This window comes from Eschrichtius robustus, chromosome 17 (assembly GCF_028021215.1).
Source record: "Eschrichtius robustus isolate mEscRob2 chromosome 17, mEscRob2.pri, whole genome shotgun sequence".
Lineage (NCBI taxonomy): Eukaryota > Metazoa > Chordata > Mammalia > Artiodactyla > Eschrichtiidae > Eschrichtius > Eschrichtius robustus.
This window is the reverse complement of record NC_090840.1, coordinates 25,126,708-25,145,361: the sequence shown is the minus strand read 5'-3', so window position 1 is coordinate 25,145,361 and position 18,654 is coordinate 25,126,708. Positions and strand designations below refer to the sequence as shown.

General features: G+C 35.6%; 1 protein-coding gene across 1 annotated transcript; it reads left to right on the top strand.

Annotated features, from left to right (window-relative positions):
* The first annotated feature begins 5,297 nt into the window (after nucleotides 1–5,297).
* On the top strand, nucleotides 5,298–8,932 carry LOC137751114 (myelin P2 protein). Its single transcript, XM_068525543.1, has 4 exons — nucleotides 5,298–5,370; nucleotides 7,355–7,527; nucleotides 7,744–7,845; nucleotides 8,882–8,932. Exons 1-4 carry the CDS (start codon nucleotides 5,298–5,300, stop codon nucleotides 8,930–8,932), a joined length of 399 nt encoding a protein of 132 aa, XP_068381644.1.
* The last annotated feature ends 9,722 nt before the right edge of the window (nucleotides 8,933–18,654 follow it).

Sequence of the window (18,654 nt, the reverse complement as noted above, 5' to 3'; positions counted from 1 at the left end):
GTGATTTTCCTGCACCAATTATTATCACAACATTTCTATTTTACAGATAATTTCAAACTCACTAGAATTAAAATTTCTTTCTTGAAGTCTTTATCAAGTCATGAATAGAATATAAGTTCCTTGAGGGCATGGAATCTTGTTCAATGATGTTTAACCAGCACCTTGAAGTGTGCCTAGCCTTTAGTAGGCTCTCAATGCTTTTGCAGTTAAATGAATGGAAGGAATGGAGTCACATCTTTGGTATTAAGTGGAGGATCATGAATTCTTTGTTCTTGTGCTACAGGATGATTATCACTTTTCAAATATACAATTGGATATAGCTTGATGACAATATGTAAGGACATTTTATATAGAGCAAGCTTTACTTATCCATTTTGTTTGGACTTCTGGATTTTCTTTTCAGTGTATCATTCTAGTAGCTTATTCTATCTTGAGAATTTATATAGGCAATAAATCACTGAAAGATGAACTCACTCTGTAGAGAGACAATGTCCATCTTACAAACATTTAGTTCAAGTGTAAATGTATATGTCTAATTATAATGTGGTTCTGAAGTTTATTATTATTATTATTATTTTTTAACATCTTTATTGAAGTATAATTGCTTTACAATGGTGTGTTAGTTTCTGCTTTATAACAAAGTGAATCAGTTATACATATACATATGTTCCCATATCTCTTCCCTCTTGCATCTCCCTCCCTCCCAACCTCCCTATCCCACCCCTCTAGGTGGTCACAAAGCACCGAGCTGATCTCCCTGTGCTATGCGGCTGCTTCCCACTAGCTATCTATTTTACATTTGGTAGTGTATATATGTCCATGACACTCTCTCACCCTGGCACATCTCACCCCTCCCCCTCCCCATATCCTCAAGTCCATTCTTTACTAGGTCTGTGTCTTTATTCCCATCTTGCCACTAGGTTTTTCATGACCTTTTTTTTTTTTTTTTCCCCTTATATTCCATATATATGTGTTAGCATACTGTATTTGTTTTTCTCTTTCTGACTTACTTCACTCTGTATGACAGACTAACTCCATCCACCTCACTACAAATACCTCCATTTCATTTCTTTTTATGGCTGAGTAATATTCCATTGTATATATGTGCCACATCTTCTTTATCCATTCATCCGATGATGGACACTTAGGTTGCTTCCATGTCCTGGCTATTGTAAATAGAGCTGCAATGAACATTTTGGTACGTGACTCTTTTTGAATTATGGTTTTCCCAGGGTATATGCCCAGTAGTGGGATTGCTGGGTCATATGGTAGTTCTATTTGTAGTTTTTTCAGGAACCTCCATACTGTTCTCCATAGTGGCTGTATCAATTTACATTCCCACCAACAGTGCAAGAGTGTTCCCTTTCCTCCACACCCTCTCCAGCATTTATTGTTTCTAGATTTTTTGATGATGGCCATTCTGACCGGTGTGAGATGATACCTCATTGTAGTTTTGATTTGCATTTCTCTAATGATTAATGATGTTGAGCATTCTTTCATGTGTCTGTTGGCCATCTGTATATCTTCTTTGGAGAAATGTCTATTTAGGTCTTCTGCCCATTTTTGGATTGGGTTGTTTGTTTTTTTGTTATCGAGCTGCATGGGCTGCTTGTAAATCTTGGAGATTAATCCTTTGTCAGTTACTTCATTTGCAAATATTTTCTCCCATTCTGAGGGTTGTCTTTTGGTCTTGTTTATGGTTTCTTTTGCTGTGCAAAAGCTTTTAAGTTTCATTAGGTCCCATTTGTTTATTTGTGTTCTTATTTCCATTTCTCTAGGAGCTGGGTCAAAAAGGATCTTGCTGTGATTTATGTCATAGAGTGTTCTGCCTATGTTTTCCTCTAAGAGTTTGATAGTGTCTGGCTTTACGCTTAGGTCTTTAATCCATTTTGAGTTTATTTTTGTGTATGGTGTTAGGGAGTGTTCTAATTTCATACTTTTACATGTACCTGTCCAATTTTCCCAGCACCACTTATTGAAGAGGCTGTCTTTTCTCCACTGTATATGCTTGCCTCCTTTATCAAAGATAAGGTGACCATATGTGCGTGGGTTTATCTCTGGGATTTCTATCCTGTTGCATTGATCTATATTTCTGTTTTTGTGCCAGTACCAAACTGTCTTGATTACTGTAGCTTTGTAATATAGTCTGAAGTCAGGGAGCCTGATTCCTCCAGCTCCATTTTTCGTTCTCAAGATTGCTTTGGCTATTTGGGGTCTTTTGTGTCTCCATACAAATTGTGAAATTTTTTGTTCTAGTTCTGTAAAAAATGCCAGTGGTAGTTTGATAAGGATTGCATTGAATCTGTAGATTGCTTTGGGTAGTAGAGTCATTTTCACAATGTTGATTCTTCCAATCCAAGAACACGATATATCTCTCCATCTATTTGTATCATCTTTAATTTCTTTCATCAGTGTCCTATAATTTTCTGCATACAGGTCTTTTGTCTCCTTAGGTAGGTTTATTCCTAGATATTTTATTCTTTTTGTTGCAATGGTAAATGGGAGTGTTTTCTTAATTTCACTTTCAGATTTTTCATCATTAGTGTATAGGAATGCAAGAGATTTCTGTGCATTAATTTTGTATCCTGCTACTTTACCAAATTCATTGATTAGCTCTAGTAGTTTTCTGGTGGCACTTTTAGGATTCTATGTATAGTATCATGTCATCTGCAAACAGTGCCAGCTTTACTTCTTCTTTTCCGATTTCGATTCCTTTTATTTCTTTTTCTTGTCTGATTGCTGTGGCTAATACTTCCAAAACTATGTTGAATAATAATGGTGAGAGTGGGCAACCTTGTCTTGTTCCTGATCTTAGTGGAAATGGTTTCATTTTTTCACCTTTGAGGACAACGTTGGCTGTGGTTTTGTCATATACGGCCTTTATTATGTTGAGGAAAGTTCCCTCTATGCCTACTTTCTGCAGGGCTTTTATCATAAATGGGTGTTGAATTTTGTCGAAAGCTTTCTCTGCATCTATTGAGATGATCATATGGTTTTTCTCCTTCAATTTGTTAATATGATGTATCACGTTGATTGATTTGCGTATATTGAAGAATCCTTGCATTCCTGGAATAAACCCCACTTGATCATGGTGTATGATCCTTTTTGATGTTTATTATTAATCCTTTCTCAATAGGATATTGATGACTTTCTTATCCAGGAGTGACTTAAAAGTCTCAAGCCAGTATCTTCTCTCATTGCTTTGATCTGTGCCTTTGACTCATACATGGGCCACAGAATTTCATATTGGCCAATTCCAGAAGTCAGGTACATTGTTGACAATCCTAAAATATAAAATTTTTTCTTTGTCTAAAATTGCTTCAAAGTTATAAGCCTTACCAATATATGGCTCAATGTTTATATTTTAAGCTCCACTGTTATTCTTATGTGCAAAACAAGGTCTGCTGAAAATTCACACAGCTTTCCTGAATGAACCCCTCCAGATACGAGGGCTCAACTCAATTGGGAAAGTTTGAAAGTCCTTCATAGGTTTAGGCAGAATACCTAAATTTTTGAAGGCACAGTCAAAGCATTATTCATTTTTATTAAGTGTTTTGGAATATAACATATTCCACTAATCAAAAGCCCTTTCTTTCATAGCTGTATGTTATATCCCAGTACAATGTACTCCCTCCAGTGACATTCTCCTGGGTCTAGGATTGGGTTAGCTAGTTAACTGAGGAATTTTTCTATTCACTATTTCATTCCCACCTTGAGTTATACAGGCACAAGTAATTTAAGATGACACTTGGGCTCACTGTGTATAATTCTACATTTTTTACCCAACTTGGACCCTAACCACATAATTGCAATGGTTATGGTGCAGCTATGGCATTGGTAACCTGAGCCCTAGAGGTCAGTGACTCTACCTGTTATGGGTAAATCAATAATGGGTTATTTTCATTATTGTGAAGAGTGCCAAACTGTGTACTAAATATATAAAACCTGGTAATATCTGTTGTCTCAAGGCCAGGATTAATGTCAATGTAGAAAAACTGCTAAGAAAGGATATGGCATCAACTTGGTATTCCCAAGAGTAACACTTATGTTCAAAGTGGTTTCATATTTGCTCCCCTTGGTCAAAGACTGGGACTTTGATGTATCATATAACCTGGATGCCTCATCTCTTGATTTTCACTTCTCTTGCTTTTTGAGCAGAGAATGAGTGTCTCTATCCATGGTGATGTCAGTATTGCCTGATCTTTGGCCAGGGCCTCCAGCACACATGTTATAGCAGGAGCAGTGTAAGATAATGGTCTAACATCTATGCACTGAGAAAAAATACCAGGTTCAAATCCTACCTCACCTTATTCAAGTTTTGGACAGAAGTTACCTAACCTCCCCAAGCTCCAGTATTCTCATTGGTAAAACGGATATAATAATAATGCCTTACTCTTAGAGTTGTTGAGAGAATCAAATGAAATAATCTATATTAAGCACTTAGCACAGTGACTATTGAGCTCTCAATATATATTAATATTATTTTTGTAGAAAATCCTTTCTAAAATTTAGATTTATTTTAAAGGACTTAAACTCAATGTTGTTGTATTAACCAAGAACCTGCTTAATTTGGAACTAAGGTTTTTTTAAGATGAAAATCTTTGCTGTGGTCAAAGAGCATGTTATAGTGCTACTTTTTGTTCACCCATGAAAGCAATTTCTGTGTTCTGCTGTAATAGACTGACCGTATTGTCTGCCTACTCTGCCTGCCTTGGATATGCCAACTATGCCAAGCCTCCCTTACCTATGAATACTTCCTCACACTGCTCCCTTGCATTTCTCTCCCACAACATATTTGAGGCAGTTATCACAATACTCATGGACATTTTTCCTCTCTTTATTCTCTTTCAATAAGAATTCTTAATTGTGCAGACTCAGGATTGAGAGTGAACAAGATGCCTAAATACACACACACACACATTCATTCATTCATGCTCATATAATTTAATTTGGTATAGGACTCAACTGATGGACTCCTTTCCAAAGCATTAAGGACCTAAGCACTTCTTAAAAATGTAAGAGCAACCAAAAAAATTTTTGAAGGTTCAAATAGCACTGTCATTGATTTTTATAAACATTTTTGGAGACTGAAGGAGACATTATGTGAGGTTCTCTTTTGTCCCAGTGGATGATTGAAGAGCCATTCATTGCCCAGTCCTGACACTGCTTTTCCCCATTGGGTCTCTGTGAGAGTCACATGCTGTGGACATCTTTGAAAAGAATCTTCTGAGGCTTCAGCATCTCATTTGAGTCTCCTGAATCTCACCTACCAGTGTGTTGAATTCTCATCCATCACAATGAGCAACAAATTCTTAGGCACCTGGAAACTTGTCTCCAGTGAGAACTTTGATGATTACATGAAAGCTCTGGGTAAGGAATGTTCTCTGTTGTTCTAATTGAGAGGATCCTTTTTGAGAAAGATGCATGACTATTTCCTTCTAACTCCTTTTCCAGGAGTCTGGGAGTTTGCACAGGTTGAAGTACGATCCTCTTCTGGGATTAATCTTCTGTTGTGTCAATCAGATAATTTATTTGCATTTTATTTGTGGCTATTTTAATAGATTTTAACTCAGATAAGAGCTGCTTAAATGCATTAGAGTGCCCACTGATTTCAAAGGTAGTTTCATATCAATAGGGTTTTCGTTCCAAACCTGGAGGAAAGAAACCTTAGAAGCTTAGAATCTTAGAAGCTTAGTCAACCTATTTTCTGGCTTTCCTTAGAAGCTTAGTCAACCTATTTTCTGGCTTTCCTGAAAGTTAGATTTACAACAACTAAAGTGCTCATGAAATAAAGAGTTGAATATACTAAAGTTAATGGAAAACCTCAATTTAAAATTTTGATGCTTAGCTAAACCAGAAGTTTTCTGTCTCTACCTCTAGGTTGTCTGTTATTACATAACTATGTAGATAAAGAGTTTGTAAAAAGTGAATGCTTCATAAAACAGGATATTCACAGTCTAGGAAAGTTACTGAGAGAAAAAGAAGTGTGTTGTGGCAGTGAATTCAAACTCAGTTACATTAACATCAGGCTCTCCTGGAGTTGGAACAGTGGATGGAGATGGAAAGTCTAGTCATTAGTATAGCAACTTTATTTGCTACTATTTCTAGGGAATTTTCAATAGATATGAGCACAAAGGTGTGAAGAGTCTTTGGAAATTTCCAGAGCTGTATAAATAAGTAGAGAGTGAAGCCAATGACCTCAGATTTCTATGCTCATCAAAGTACTTGTAATTTTACCTGTTCAGAAAGCATATAAGAAGGGTTCTATTTTTAGATAAAATGAGCAAAATCTTGTTGTGTTGCCTGGAAAACTATGGGAACTTATGGGAATAGATCCATACCAAAAGATTGGTTAAATTTATGGACTTGACTTTATAGCTGAGGAAGAAGCAAAATACAATATAAGAAAGTCTCGATGAAAGACTCCTTAATTGTGTCATTTTCAAATATTAGAGTGCATAAGGACACCTGGGGGTGTTGGTAAAATGTAGATTCTTAGTCTCTATTGTAGAGGTTTACTTTGAAAAGCATTGTCCTAAATCATATCAAATAAAAAAAGATTAATCAGAATTAGAAGAAAGAGTATAGTTCACAATCCTTTATTGGCTCTAACTCTTCACACTTCTTTATGTACATATAAATGTAAATATATGTATATTTATATATAACTAGTTTTTTCTTCATGTATCTCTCTCATTTGACATTTCTATTTTTCCATGTATTTCTATAATCTTGGGTAATATAGTAATAATACTTAAGAGTCTAGTTTTGTTTTGTTTTCAAATGCAGAAAAATTTTTTTTAATTATTTTATTTATCTATGATCATTTGTAATGGTACAGATAATTTTAGGGGCTACAACAAAATTTCAGAAATGAGCTTCTATCAAGGATATAGGAGGAATTCTTTTCTATATCCATAATATACTACTGAGGGAAAAAATCATAGAATAGCATGTATAAGTCATAGTCTCATTTAAAAAATATATCTAAACTATTTATGCTTACAAGCTAAAATGTCTGGAATGATCCATACAAAACTATAATTAGTAGTTTTTAATGGATCATGGGTTTGGATGTGGTAAAAATAGATGACTTGCACTATTTAAGCTAAACACTTTTAGCTTTAAAATCTGCAGGCGTTACTTTTGTAATAACAAAACTTAAAATACTCAAGTCCTTGGACATGTGTTTCCATTAGGTGATGAAACATGGGAGAAGGTCCTTAACAGTAAGTGATATTACCTGTCATCTACACAGCTGAGGCACAGCTGAGCATAAAATATGGCCACCCATAGTCCCTTTAGGTAGAGGTTCTCTTGGTCAACAAAATTCTAACAGTATCTTGATTTTCAGGTGTGGGATTAGCCACCAGAAAACTGGGAAATTTGGCCAAACCAAGAGTGATCATCAGCAAAAAAGGGGATATTATAACTGTAAGAACTGAAAGTACCTTTAAAAATACAGAGATCTCCTTCAAGCTAGGCCAGGAATTTGAAGAAACCACAGCTGACAATAGAAAAACAAAGGTAAACTTAATTGTTTCTCTTCAAATTTGGTCCAATCTACTACTTTAAGAGAGAAGATTACTCCTGCTAGTATTCAAAAGGGTAGACCATTCCCTCCTGTTGAAAATGAATGTGTCTCATAAAACATCTGTTATGGAAATGATTCAATACTGAATGAACTGCTTCTTTAATCAACCAAAGTCCAAGCAAGTCAATTATGTAAACCTATCTTTGCAGAGCGTTGTAACTTTGGCAAGAGGCTCGTTGAATCAAGTACAGAAATGGGATGGCAAAGAGACAACAATAAAGAGAAAGTTGGTGGATGGAAAAATGGTAGTGGTAAGAGTAATTTTACTCTAAATACATAAATATTACCATTTAAATAGAGAAAATGGTTATATTATTTTCAAAATATTCTCTTTTCTTTGCAATACAAATGGATAAGAATGGCTAAGAATAAAGTCAGAGTTAATGTTTGGGTGATCTTTGAACTATAAAGACTCATCTACAGGTACTTCAGGTTCAGATTCAAGAATTTAGAAATGATACAACCCATTTGTTATTTTAGAAATAACAACACCTAAAAATGATTAAAAAAAAAAAAAAAGTATGGGTAAACCTCATTAGTTTAGACACACAAGGAGAAAAGCAAATCTAAGTTTTAAAAGCAAAGCACATCCCCAGTCAATTGTAGAATATTTGTAGATAGCTAAGCATTTTGTTTCCAAGAATCCATAGTAACTTGGACTAAAACATGTCAACAACTCAAGCTGAGGCCATTGGAGACCTTTTGTAGTTGGCAGATAAAAATGATGACAAATGTTATATAAGATGACCTCTAACAATTTTTTTAAGTCTCAGGTTCTGTTCTTACTAATCAACACACACATTGACTATAGATAGATTTATGTAGTTCTTTGAACATTCTTTTCTTTAGTACAGAGGAGCTTTAGCCCTAGCTCCACAGCGGATTTACATGGGGAGTAAATACCAGTATGGGGGCCCCAATACAGATCAACTGAATGCACATCTCTTGGGAGAGGAGGAGCCATCAGTATTTTTAAATGTTCCCCAGATAATGCAGATGTGCAGATAGTTTTGAAAACCACTGTTTTAGTAGATTTAAATCTGTGCCAATTATGCATGAAAACTTGCCACTTAAAAAATATACCTCTGCTGTAACTTAAATCAGCTTTAAAACTGTTTCCCCTGTTTCAATGGTCATGATTCCAAATTCCTGGAGACTGACATGCTGATATTTTCTTTCTTTCTGAGTTTAATCTTATGAGATTGCTTATAATATCTGTTATTATTACAAATTTGCTGTCACTTAGTTTGAGTTTTAGATATTCAATTAATCTCTTTTTTTTTCAAGGAATGTAAGATGAAGGACGTGGTCTGCACCAGAATTTATGAGAAGGTCTGAGAAAGTTGTTTCCTCATTGAAGTGATATTTGATCATTTGATGTTGGAAATCAGCTGTTTCCATTGGCGAGGCCTGACTACACTGCACTTTGCTTGTTTTCGCTTTTGTCTTAATAGATCAGATAAGCAAAGGCCTAAACTGAGGATTAATCTAAATTTCAGTGTTATTTAAACATTTTCAATTTGTATGCACGTCATTACTGTATTAAAGATTAAAGTGTGTATATTGGTCAGACCTAAAGAATGGATAATGTCATTTAATTATCTGTGAAGTTCTAACATGTTGTATTTTAAATATTTGAAATGATAGTAAAAGGAAGTAATAGCATAGTAAAAGGAAGTAAATATATTGATTGGGGTAGCAAACTCAAATGCCTTCAGGGACCAGGAGACTAATGGGTTTAGAGGGTCAGAAGTGAAGCAAACTAGAAGAAGGAGATGTTTTACAATGAGGAGTTCTAGCTTCAGCTAAAAAGGGCAGCCGCTACTCCAGCCAATTTGAAAACTGAGGGTTAATTTACAGACAGTGAAATGAACAGATATTACAGATAGAGTTGTGACAAATGCATGCACCCATATAATTCCCATCTTGATCAAGATATAGTACATTTCCCTAATCCCAGAATGTTTTCTCACACTCCTTCCCAGTCAATGTCCTGCCCTGTCCCAGCTCCAACGAAAGCAAGTAGTGATTTAGTTTCTATCACTGTAGACTAGTTTTGCCTGTTCTCAAACTTCATATAAATCGGATCATACATTATGTGTTCTTTTCTGTTTGCCTTTTTAAAGTCAGCATCATGTTTTTGAAATTCATCCATATTGTTGCATGCAACATTAATTTGTTCCTTTTTATTGCTGAGTAGTATTCCATTGCATGAATATATCACAGTTTACTTATCCCTTCTCTTAAGATAATTGAGTTATTTCCAGTTTTCGGCTTCTATAAATAAAGCTGTTATAAACATTCTTGTATAAGGCTGTTTGTGGAAACATGAGTTCCTTTTCTTTTGAATATTAACTAGGCATGGAATTACAGGGTCCAACTGATTTTTGACCACTCTGCCCAGGTAACAAAACTATTTCAGATATATTACATGATTGAGCAAATGAGAATATATTTTGATGTTGTTAGGGGCTAGAATTTCCTGCTGGAAGAAGGCACATAGAAATATGACAGAGGGAAGGCAAGAAAGAACTGTGGGCAAATGGATTGGAATAGATGTAAATTCATATGTATGGATATGTGTATACACATGCATATATTTCTTAGCTCTATCTACCTAAAGAGCTTACAAGCAAAGACATCTCAGTAGGAATGAGTACACCCCGCATTCAGATCTTGGTGTCTAATATATTCTCCACTAAAAAGAATGATAGTTCCTTGGAGAAATGGCTGATTCTTATGTGAGAGCAGGGTAGGTACAACGTAAGCCTGAAATATCTTTTTATGCCAGAAATTAAGGAAGCTTTCCCCAAAAATAATAGAGATATGTCACCAAAATATCAGAGTCAGCTTGAGGGTGCTCTCAATTGGACAAAACTGGGACAATTTGAGAAGAAACTAATAGAGAAAAATTGTAAATTATAGAACACTGGGTGACAAAGAGGAAACCACGAATACATACTGGAAGAGGGAGAGAGAGAGAGAAGAAAGTATCTTCCTTACAGTAGACTGTCATAGGCTGACAGGTAAATGTGGAAAAGGTGCTGTGATTGGAAAAATTGTCATTTTTTCAACCATCACGGTCAATATTGACTAAGGCAAGAATTGTCAATGGAGGTAAAAGCTAGAGCAAAATTTTGATTAGGAGCAGGATATTAGGTTGGTCTTAAAATACCTCTGCACAGATTGCTTATTAGTTACAAGGGAAAAAATAGTAACCATGCGGTGGAAAAACTGTACCACCTCTTTACTGAGTAATCAAAATTAACCTGATCAGTGAGGGTAGATGAAAACCACGTGCCTTCAAATGTGATACCCTGAGAAGGAAGCAACATGGCTTATGCAGTATTCTGGCCTGGAATCCTTATCTAGATCTAATCATGAGGAAATGGCAGACAAATTCCAAATGAGGAATGTTCTATTAAAAAGGGGGAGGAGGTGTTAATTGAATTCTTCAAAAATGTCAATGTCATAGATGACAAAGAAAGGCTTTATGGAAATGTTCCAGATTAAATTATACTAAAAATACATGACAACTAAATGCAATAAATTATCCCAGACTGGATCCTGCACTAGAGATAAAATAAATACTCCAAAGGACAATATTAGGTTAATTGGCAAATTGGAATATAAGTCGTAAATTAGACAGAAGTTTACTGTGATTATGTAAGAGAATCCCCCTATTCTTGGGAAATATACACTGAACTATTTTGGAGTAATGAGCCATAAAGTATACAATTTACTCTCAAAAAATTTAGAAAAAAGTGTTGGGTGTGTGACACACAATACGTACAGGCATACAGAAAGAGAGCAATTGATAAAGCAAACGGGGTAAAATTTAACAACAGATGAATCCTAGTAAAAGCTGTATGTGTTCTCTTTGAATTAGTCTGATTCTTGAAATTTTATGCAAGTTTGAAGTTATTTCCAAACAATTTTGTTTAGGCTACACTTGGTCCTTCTCTGCCTCTGGGCATTCAGCCAATACGTCTGGGAGGTATCATAACCAGGGTGGGGTTTTATTTCTTTGGCTCCAGCTACATTAACCCACAAAAAAGGAGAGTTTAAAAACTATGGTGTGATTTTTAGAGGTTTGTGGTAATATGACTCACCATAAAAATGTATTCCTCAATAAATATAATTGCACTATTATACAAAAATCATGGGTACTTTTGCTTTCATAACAGGAAAAGTGGAATTACACTGATAATGAGGAAAACAAAATAATTATTTCAGCAGGTGATACATATTGTTAGATTTGAAAAAGATCTTCAAACAACCAGAAGAGAGGAGAGGGAAAAAAAAAAAAACACTAGAGTTCTGTAGTATTCAAAAATAGTCTCAGAAAATAATTGTGATTCTCTAGTCATTTTTGATATAAGCTGGATAAGAGTGGTCAGACTGCCTAGGTCCAATTCCAATTTGCTACTTACTAGCTGTGTGTCATTGGGCAAGTTACTTCACCTCTCAGATCCTCAGTATTTTTACCTGTAAAAATAGGGTCAATAATAGAGCATACCTCAAGGAGTGTGAATAATAAATAAGTTAATATATGTAAAGTGCTTTGAACAGTGCATGGCACAGGAAAAGCATTATAGAAGTATCTTTTGTTATTATTTATCTAGTAATGCACATGATGTTCAAATAGATGAGGGCTTCACGGGATCCCAAAATGAGGAGAAATTTACAGGATCTCAGAGCTGTTGATACTGATTTGCACACCAAGTGACTAACTTTATTAAGAATATTATTTACACAAAAGTAAAAACAATCAAAAAGCTGCAATGTCTTTTAAAGAAATCACCAGGTAAATCTTTAGTCGAGAACTAGAAATACTATGGTCAACATGAAACCAAGACTCTCACTAGTAAAATCCAAGTACTATGCTACTTCTAGGCATAGAAGTATATAGAGAGTTATATAACAACCATTGTTATATAACTCTGCAAATCTAAGCAACTTTTTAAGATGGCAATTGATGATTATCTACTCTAACCTAAACAAGGCCTAAATAAATACATTTAATCCCCAAAGGGTAAATAACTTCTCTGATGTCATTCTCTTGGAAGTCGTTCTCTTAGCAGCAGCGGTGTGCTGGAGCTAGCTCAAATTGTTTCATAAGAGCTGATAGATTTTCAGGAATTTGGCAAGCCGGTTGTTAAAACATTGGTAGGTTGAAATCAGCCATGATGCTGGGAATTCCCTGGCGGTACAGCGCTTAGGACTCTGCACTTTCACAGCCAAGGGCCCCAGGTTCACCCCTGGTCCATGAAGTAACTAATATTCCACAAACTGCGTGTCCAAAAAAAAAAAAAAAGAAAGAAAGAAATCAGCCATGATGGGAATATTTACACCAAGGAAAGAGGCCAACCACAACCAATTAGAGCTTTGTTTCTTGAGGAGATGGTTTTAAACACTTACTAACACCGCACTGCCTAGAAGTAGCATAGTACTTGGATTTTACTAGTGAGAGTCTTGGTTTCATGTTGACCATAGTATTTCTAGTTCTTGACTAAAGATTTACCTGGTGACTTCTTTAAAAGACATTGCTGCTTAGCTTTTAGGATGATTTCTTCTAAACCAAGTGGTACCTCTCTAAATATGGCTGCACATTAGTATCATCTGGAAGTTTTTAAACATCCCAATATGAAGATTGCACCACAGGCCTGTTGAGTCATAATCTATGGGTGATTGATAAGTGAGACCCAAACAACAGTATTTTTCTTAAAACACCCAGGAGATTCTAGTGTGTGGCCAGCTTGAGAACCACTGTGCCAAAGTCTCCCAAAGTTAGACATTTAAGGTAGTTCCTCACATGGTTATCAATTAAAGTGGAGTAAAACGTCATCAAAGTCAGGAGTACCAAATGTCCCCAATGTGACCCTAAATAACAACAGGTAGTGAAAATACTACCATAAAAATCAACTCAGATGTAATCAAGTCCTTCGTAAGGGAAGCCAGTGTTTACCTCTTATCTTTGTTATTTCCACAGGAGGCAACGTAATTGGCCATTATCCATGACATATGGAAAAATGAAGGTTTAAAAATAGCAAAATGTGGATCAACAGGGAAAACAAACTGTAAAATAATGCTAAACGTTCACAAAATATAAATCATCTTTCAGCAGAATTTAGAAAGTAAGTTCAAATTACTCAGAAAATGTAGTACAGGACTAAATTTTGAAATAGCATTTCTCACCTTTCACTGTCTATTAAAAAAAAAAGATCAGTGATGGAATACAGAGTTCTCAGGTCCCAGTTTTCAGGGCTGGAATTTTGGCACTATTTCTTGAAGCATAAAATCCTGCCCTTAGTAACTGACTTGTGCAACAGTTTTAATTGGTCTAGTAGTGCAAGGTGAATATCCCAGCACCACCAAAGAATGGATGCTTCTGCAGTTAAAGGGTTTTGATTGAAAACTGGATCTGTGACAAGTCTAAAGTTTCACATCCATGAAGAAGACCGAATAATATCACTCCCTTGCTGAAATTCAAGACGGACATGAATTTTTTCACAATCTGTCATTTGGCATTAGTATTATTCTTGGACTTCTATAATTGCATTTTTTCAGTTTATTAATGCATCATTAATGCATATAAATTGCATTAAATAAGTTATTAATGTAGAGTAAGTTGATGGTAGAGTTCAATATTAGGATTTACAAAATAAATCATCAGAGGGCTTGTATTTCCCTGATGTAATTTGGCATCTGAAGAATACTTACTGTACTTAAATCTGGTACAAATTTTGACTTTTTATTAAAACCTATCTCATATTATGCCACATTTTATTCAAGTCCCATCTTCCTCAGCCAGATGGTACACTGTTGAAAGTAAGATAACATCCTAAGCTACTTTGTATCCATGAAAGCTTCCAGAAAATTGCTAGGTCACGGAGACTATTACTAAATACCTGACTGATCTGGGAAGGTGCAGGTATTTATTGGATATTTCATGTGTTAGAGAAACAAAGGGAGTGTAATAGCAAGAATCCTGCAACTGTAGTAGAAAAACATGGATCTGAACCCTAACTTTGCTACTTAGAACCTGTGTGGCATTCTGTCACAAAGTTTAACTTGCAGTTTCCTAATGTGTACAATGGGGGCAATAATGGCTACCCCACACATTTGATGTGGGAGGACAAAATATGATGCATGTGAAAGTGCTTTGTACATAAAATATTATCATGTCTATTCTTACGTAACACATAAATATGAATCCTTATATTCAGCACATAGGTTTTTTGGAGTTTTTTGTTTTTGTATAAGAGTGCTCCAAATAATGACTGTATAAAAAACCTTTTCTATTTATCAGGTTCCTAAATGATTAGTTGTTAAAAAATAGTGAATAAAGTCAAATATATTACACTCTTGATACATTCCACTAATAAAAGGAAACAGAATAGATAATACGCTTCATCTGAAGTCATGGGCTTGGATCCTGGTTCCATTTCCCCACAGCTGGGTGACCTTGTGTAACTCATTTACCATTGCATAGCTCCAGTTTCTCCATCTTTAAAAGGGGGTCTGATCTGGCTGCTCTCTAAGATCCTAATTATTTCTAAATTTTATATCATTGTATCTAATATATTGATAATTGGCTATTAATAGTCAAATAACCTTATTATGTTTGCAAATGTTTGCAGTTATTTTAATATTATAGCTGCCCACTTCCCAAACTTCTAAAAGTTCCATGTGGACTGAGATAAGCATTTTATATTTTTTCCCTTTCCCATCCCGCCTTATTTCCCATCCAATAGATTCTTTATCATCTTTCAAGAGATATCAATCCCATGCTGTTTCCTCTGAACTGTCTCAAAGGAGGAGAATTTAATAACCCCCTCCACTGTGTTACACTGCAATATAGCAATGTATTGACATCTACAATTCTAGACTGAGAGCTCAACTGAAGAAATTTTTAATTTAAAATATTTTGATTTAAAAAATTTCCAGGCCACAGTGTTTGATTCCTAGAAGAGGCTTTGTAAATGTTTGCTGAATAAAATAAATGAATGATTGAGTACAACTTCGCCAATTCTGACCACAATCTGCACACAGAGGCTCCATCCATACTGAGTTTGAAAATAAACAGATGGTTAGATGTTTACCCAGATTAGTCAAGGTAAATCCTTTTCCTAGGAATTTTACAGACAATGCAAAACAACGAGATGCTGCTATAATGTGCTGTCACATCTAACTTTCCCTTCTTTCCTCTTGAAATGGCTAGGTCTGGAGTGTTAAACTATAAACAGGAAATCTGTCTGCTTCTCTGTTTCTCTGGTAAGTCACATGCATAACCCAGAGATAGTTAAATACCTGACTTAACAGATTTCCTGTTAAATTCCTGATTCCACAGGAAAGCCGAGGGATTTTCTCGTTCAGAAATCACAAAAGACAGGGGAGTCCATGAAATAGTAATATGATGAAGATTTATTTCCACTTGTAACATGGAGCAGAGATTAGAACTACCATTTCCAATTGAACCCTCAGTACTTATCATGTAGAGAATTCATGTTGATTTTAGATTTTGGAATTGTTGATGTGAGTACAAAAACATTTGAGTGGAAAGCATACAGGGAATAGTCAGAAAAGCACAGAAGAAAAAACTCCTTTCAGTTTTCTGTGTAATTAGGAACTGTGCTTATAGCTCATTGAATCTACAGTTACTGCAGGATTCATCAGAGACCCACTCAGTCTTCCTGCTGATTTATATCTGTTTTGCTGAGTCGGCTGGGAGGTGTGTGAGATCACTTTTAGTCAGACCATTCTACTGCCAGCAAATGTCTAAACTGAAGCATCTTTGCCTCCTTTGGGTCCAAACTCTCTGTTCATCCATAGGTAGTGCGTGGGAATTGGAGAGAAGGTATTTGAAATAACCTCCAGGTGAACAGAAAAGAACATAAATCTATTTTTGGAGAGTAGAAAGAAGTAGAAAAAAGGCAATATCATCAAATATTCAATTGGGTCTATCACTATTTGCAGTATTTACTCAGAAAGTAAAAGTATGATTCATAAACCACAAGAATACTAAATTATTTCCCCCACTCAGCTTTATTGATCCCAGTGAATATAGTGAAAAAATTATAGAAAAACTCTCTCTTCACAGTAATCATTAACAACAACATGTTAGACACCACCTTACACAAGCGAATCACAATCTAAATTCAAGAGGTGGAGTCGTTTATTCAACAAACATTACTCCTGAAGAAAGATGAATGAGTAAAGGTTCTGCCTACAAGTAACAATTCAGTGAGCGGGGAGCCAGGTGAGAAGGGGAGAACAGACACCTGTTGAGGGAAGTCAATTGAGAACAAAAAATAAAATTTTCATGAGCTTTATGTTGTTCTTTGAGGATAGGTCTAAAGAAGGTAGTTGATATTATTTTCTTATGCATGAATGTTGAGTGGTCCTCTGCTCTATCATCCATTCTCCTTCATTAAGAATTATACCTGAAGGGCAAAGAAGACTCCTTAGAGGTTGTATCATTCCATTTCTTTAGCCTGGGCATTCACAACACAACTTAAATCAACATTTCCCTTATGACTGCTAGGTGATGACTGCTGGGCCCAATATGCCGAGTGAGTTACCTGCCTGCCTAGTGATCAAAGACCGGGATGCCACAGGGTCTTTAACCTGCTTTGCTGGCAGTCTCATTGCCAATCACGACCAAGCAGATCTGGCAAGAGCAGGGCTATATAAGTACAAGGGAAATCTTCCTGTGTTAAAAGAAGACATCAAGTAGTTACCATTTTTTGGTAAAGTAGAAACCCTTATGACACTCAGTGTGAGTCTTTTCTGTTTTTACCAAGTTATGTTGGCCTGGGAAGCCACTTAAATGCAAAAGTCAAATTCTACTTTTTCTTTTTAAATAGTCTACATCATTAGTAAAAGACATTAACTGAAAGAGTCTGAAGCAGGCTGAACCAATATATCAAGATATATTTTAAATTTTTAAAAAAGAATTTAATTAAAACTTACACCTGCAGCCTTACCCTAAGTACATTAATAGGGTAAGTTCTAGAAATGAAAACAAATCCTATTTAAAGAACAATGCAGAGTAAGTTTGTTTAGCTGGTATTTTTCAGTGTTTAAAAAAAATTATTTTCTTTTATGTCTATTGCCAAGCATCACCAGAAGCAAAGGTAAGATTTCTTTCTGTTCGTGCCTTAGAGTTTAAAGCAGAGCGCAAATAACTCGACAGGACCCACAACACTGTGGAGAGCAGGTCCTGAGCACTCAGATGATTTGGTTCCTTATTACCAAACGAATCAAAGCACTTCCTCCAGTGATGTTATATCAAGGTTGTTAAAAGATAAACTGAGGCACACTAAAATTTTTAAGAATTTATTTGAGCAAAAGTAGATTCCAACTGGGTAGCACCAAACCGGAAGTGGCTAGGAACCCTCCACCAATAGGAGCTTAGAGAGAAGACCTGGAAGCAAAGCAAGGAAAGTACTTGATTGGCTATAGCTTAAGTGGTTGCCTTCTTGGGAAAAGCCCAGTTGGCTGTTTGTGATGGGTTGTCCTTAGGTTCCCTTAGGTTCCAATTTCTTAACCTTGAGGTGTTTACAGACTTATCATTTGGTTTGCTTACATGGGCTGCCAAGGCATCAGAACCACATCAATCAGTTAAGTTAACAACCTATATGGAATGAAGGGGAGAGAAAAAAATAATAATTTAAAATGAATTAAGGTGTTTTTAATAGTTCTTTGGGGGAAAGTTCTGAAAATTTCTATCACTTCTCCTAAGTTACATAGAGAGCAATTTCAGTAGATAATTACTCCCTTTTCTACTTTACTCTGTCTATGTAAAAAAACGTTCAGTAATATTTGTTGAGCTTCTACTATGAACTAGGCACTATTCTTAGTGCATTGTATGCAGAGTCCCATTTTATTCTCACAATAACCTATAAAGTAGGTCCTTTTAAGGAATTCCTGCTTTACAATAGAGCCACTGAGGCACAGTGGTTGAGACCTTGTTCAAGGTCGTGCAGCTAGTAAGTAGTGGGTCAGGTCTGCTTCCTCAAAGTCAGTTCTTACAACTACCAAGCATACAGCCACGT

Excerpts from the sequence above, each read along its gene's own strand:
- LOC137751114 (XM_068525543.1), top strand. The coding sequence starts at position 5,298 with ATGAGCAACAAATTCTTAGGCACCTGGAAACTTGTCTCCAGTGAGAAC. Across the intron at positions 5,371-7,354 it reads TGATTACATGAAAGCTCTGG|GTGTGGGATTAGCCACCAGA; the intron begins GTAAGGAATGTT and ends CTTGATTTTCAG. Across the intron at positions 7,528-7,743 it reads CTGACAATAGAAAAACAAAG|AGCGTTGTAACTTTGGCAAG; the intron begins GTAAACTTAATT and ends CTATCTTTGCAG.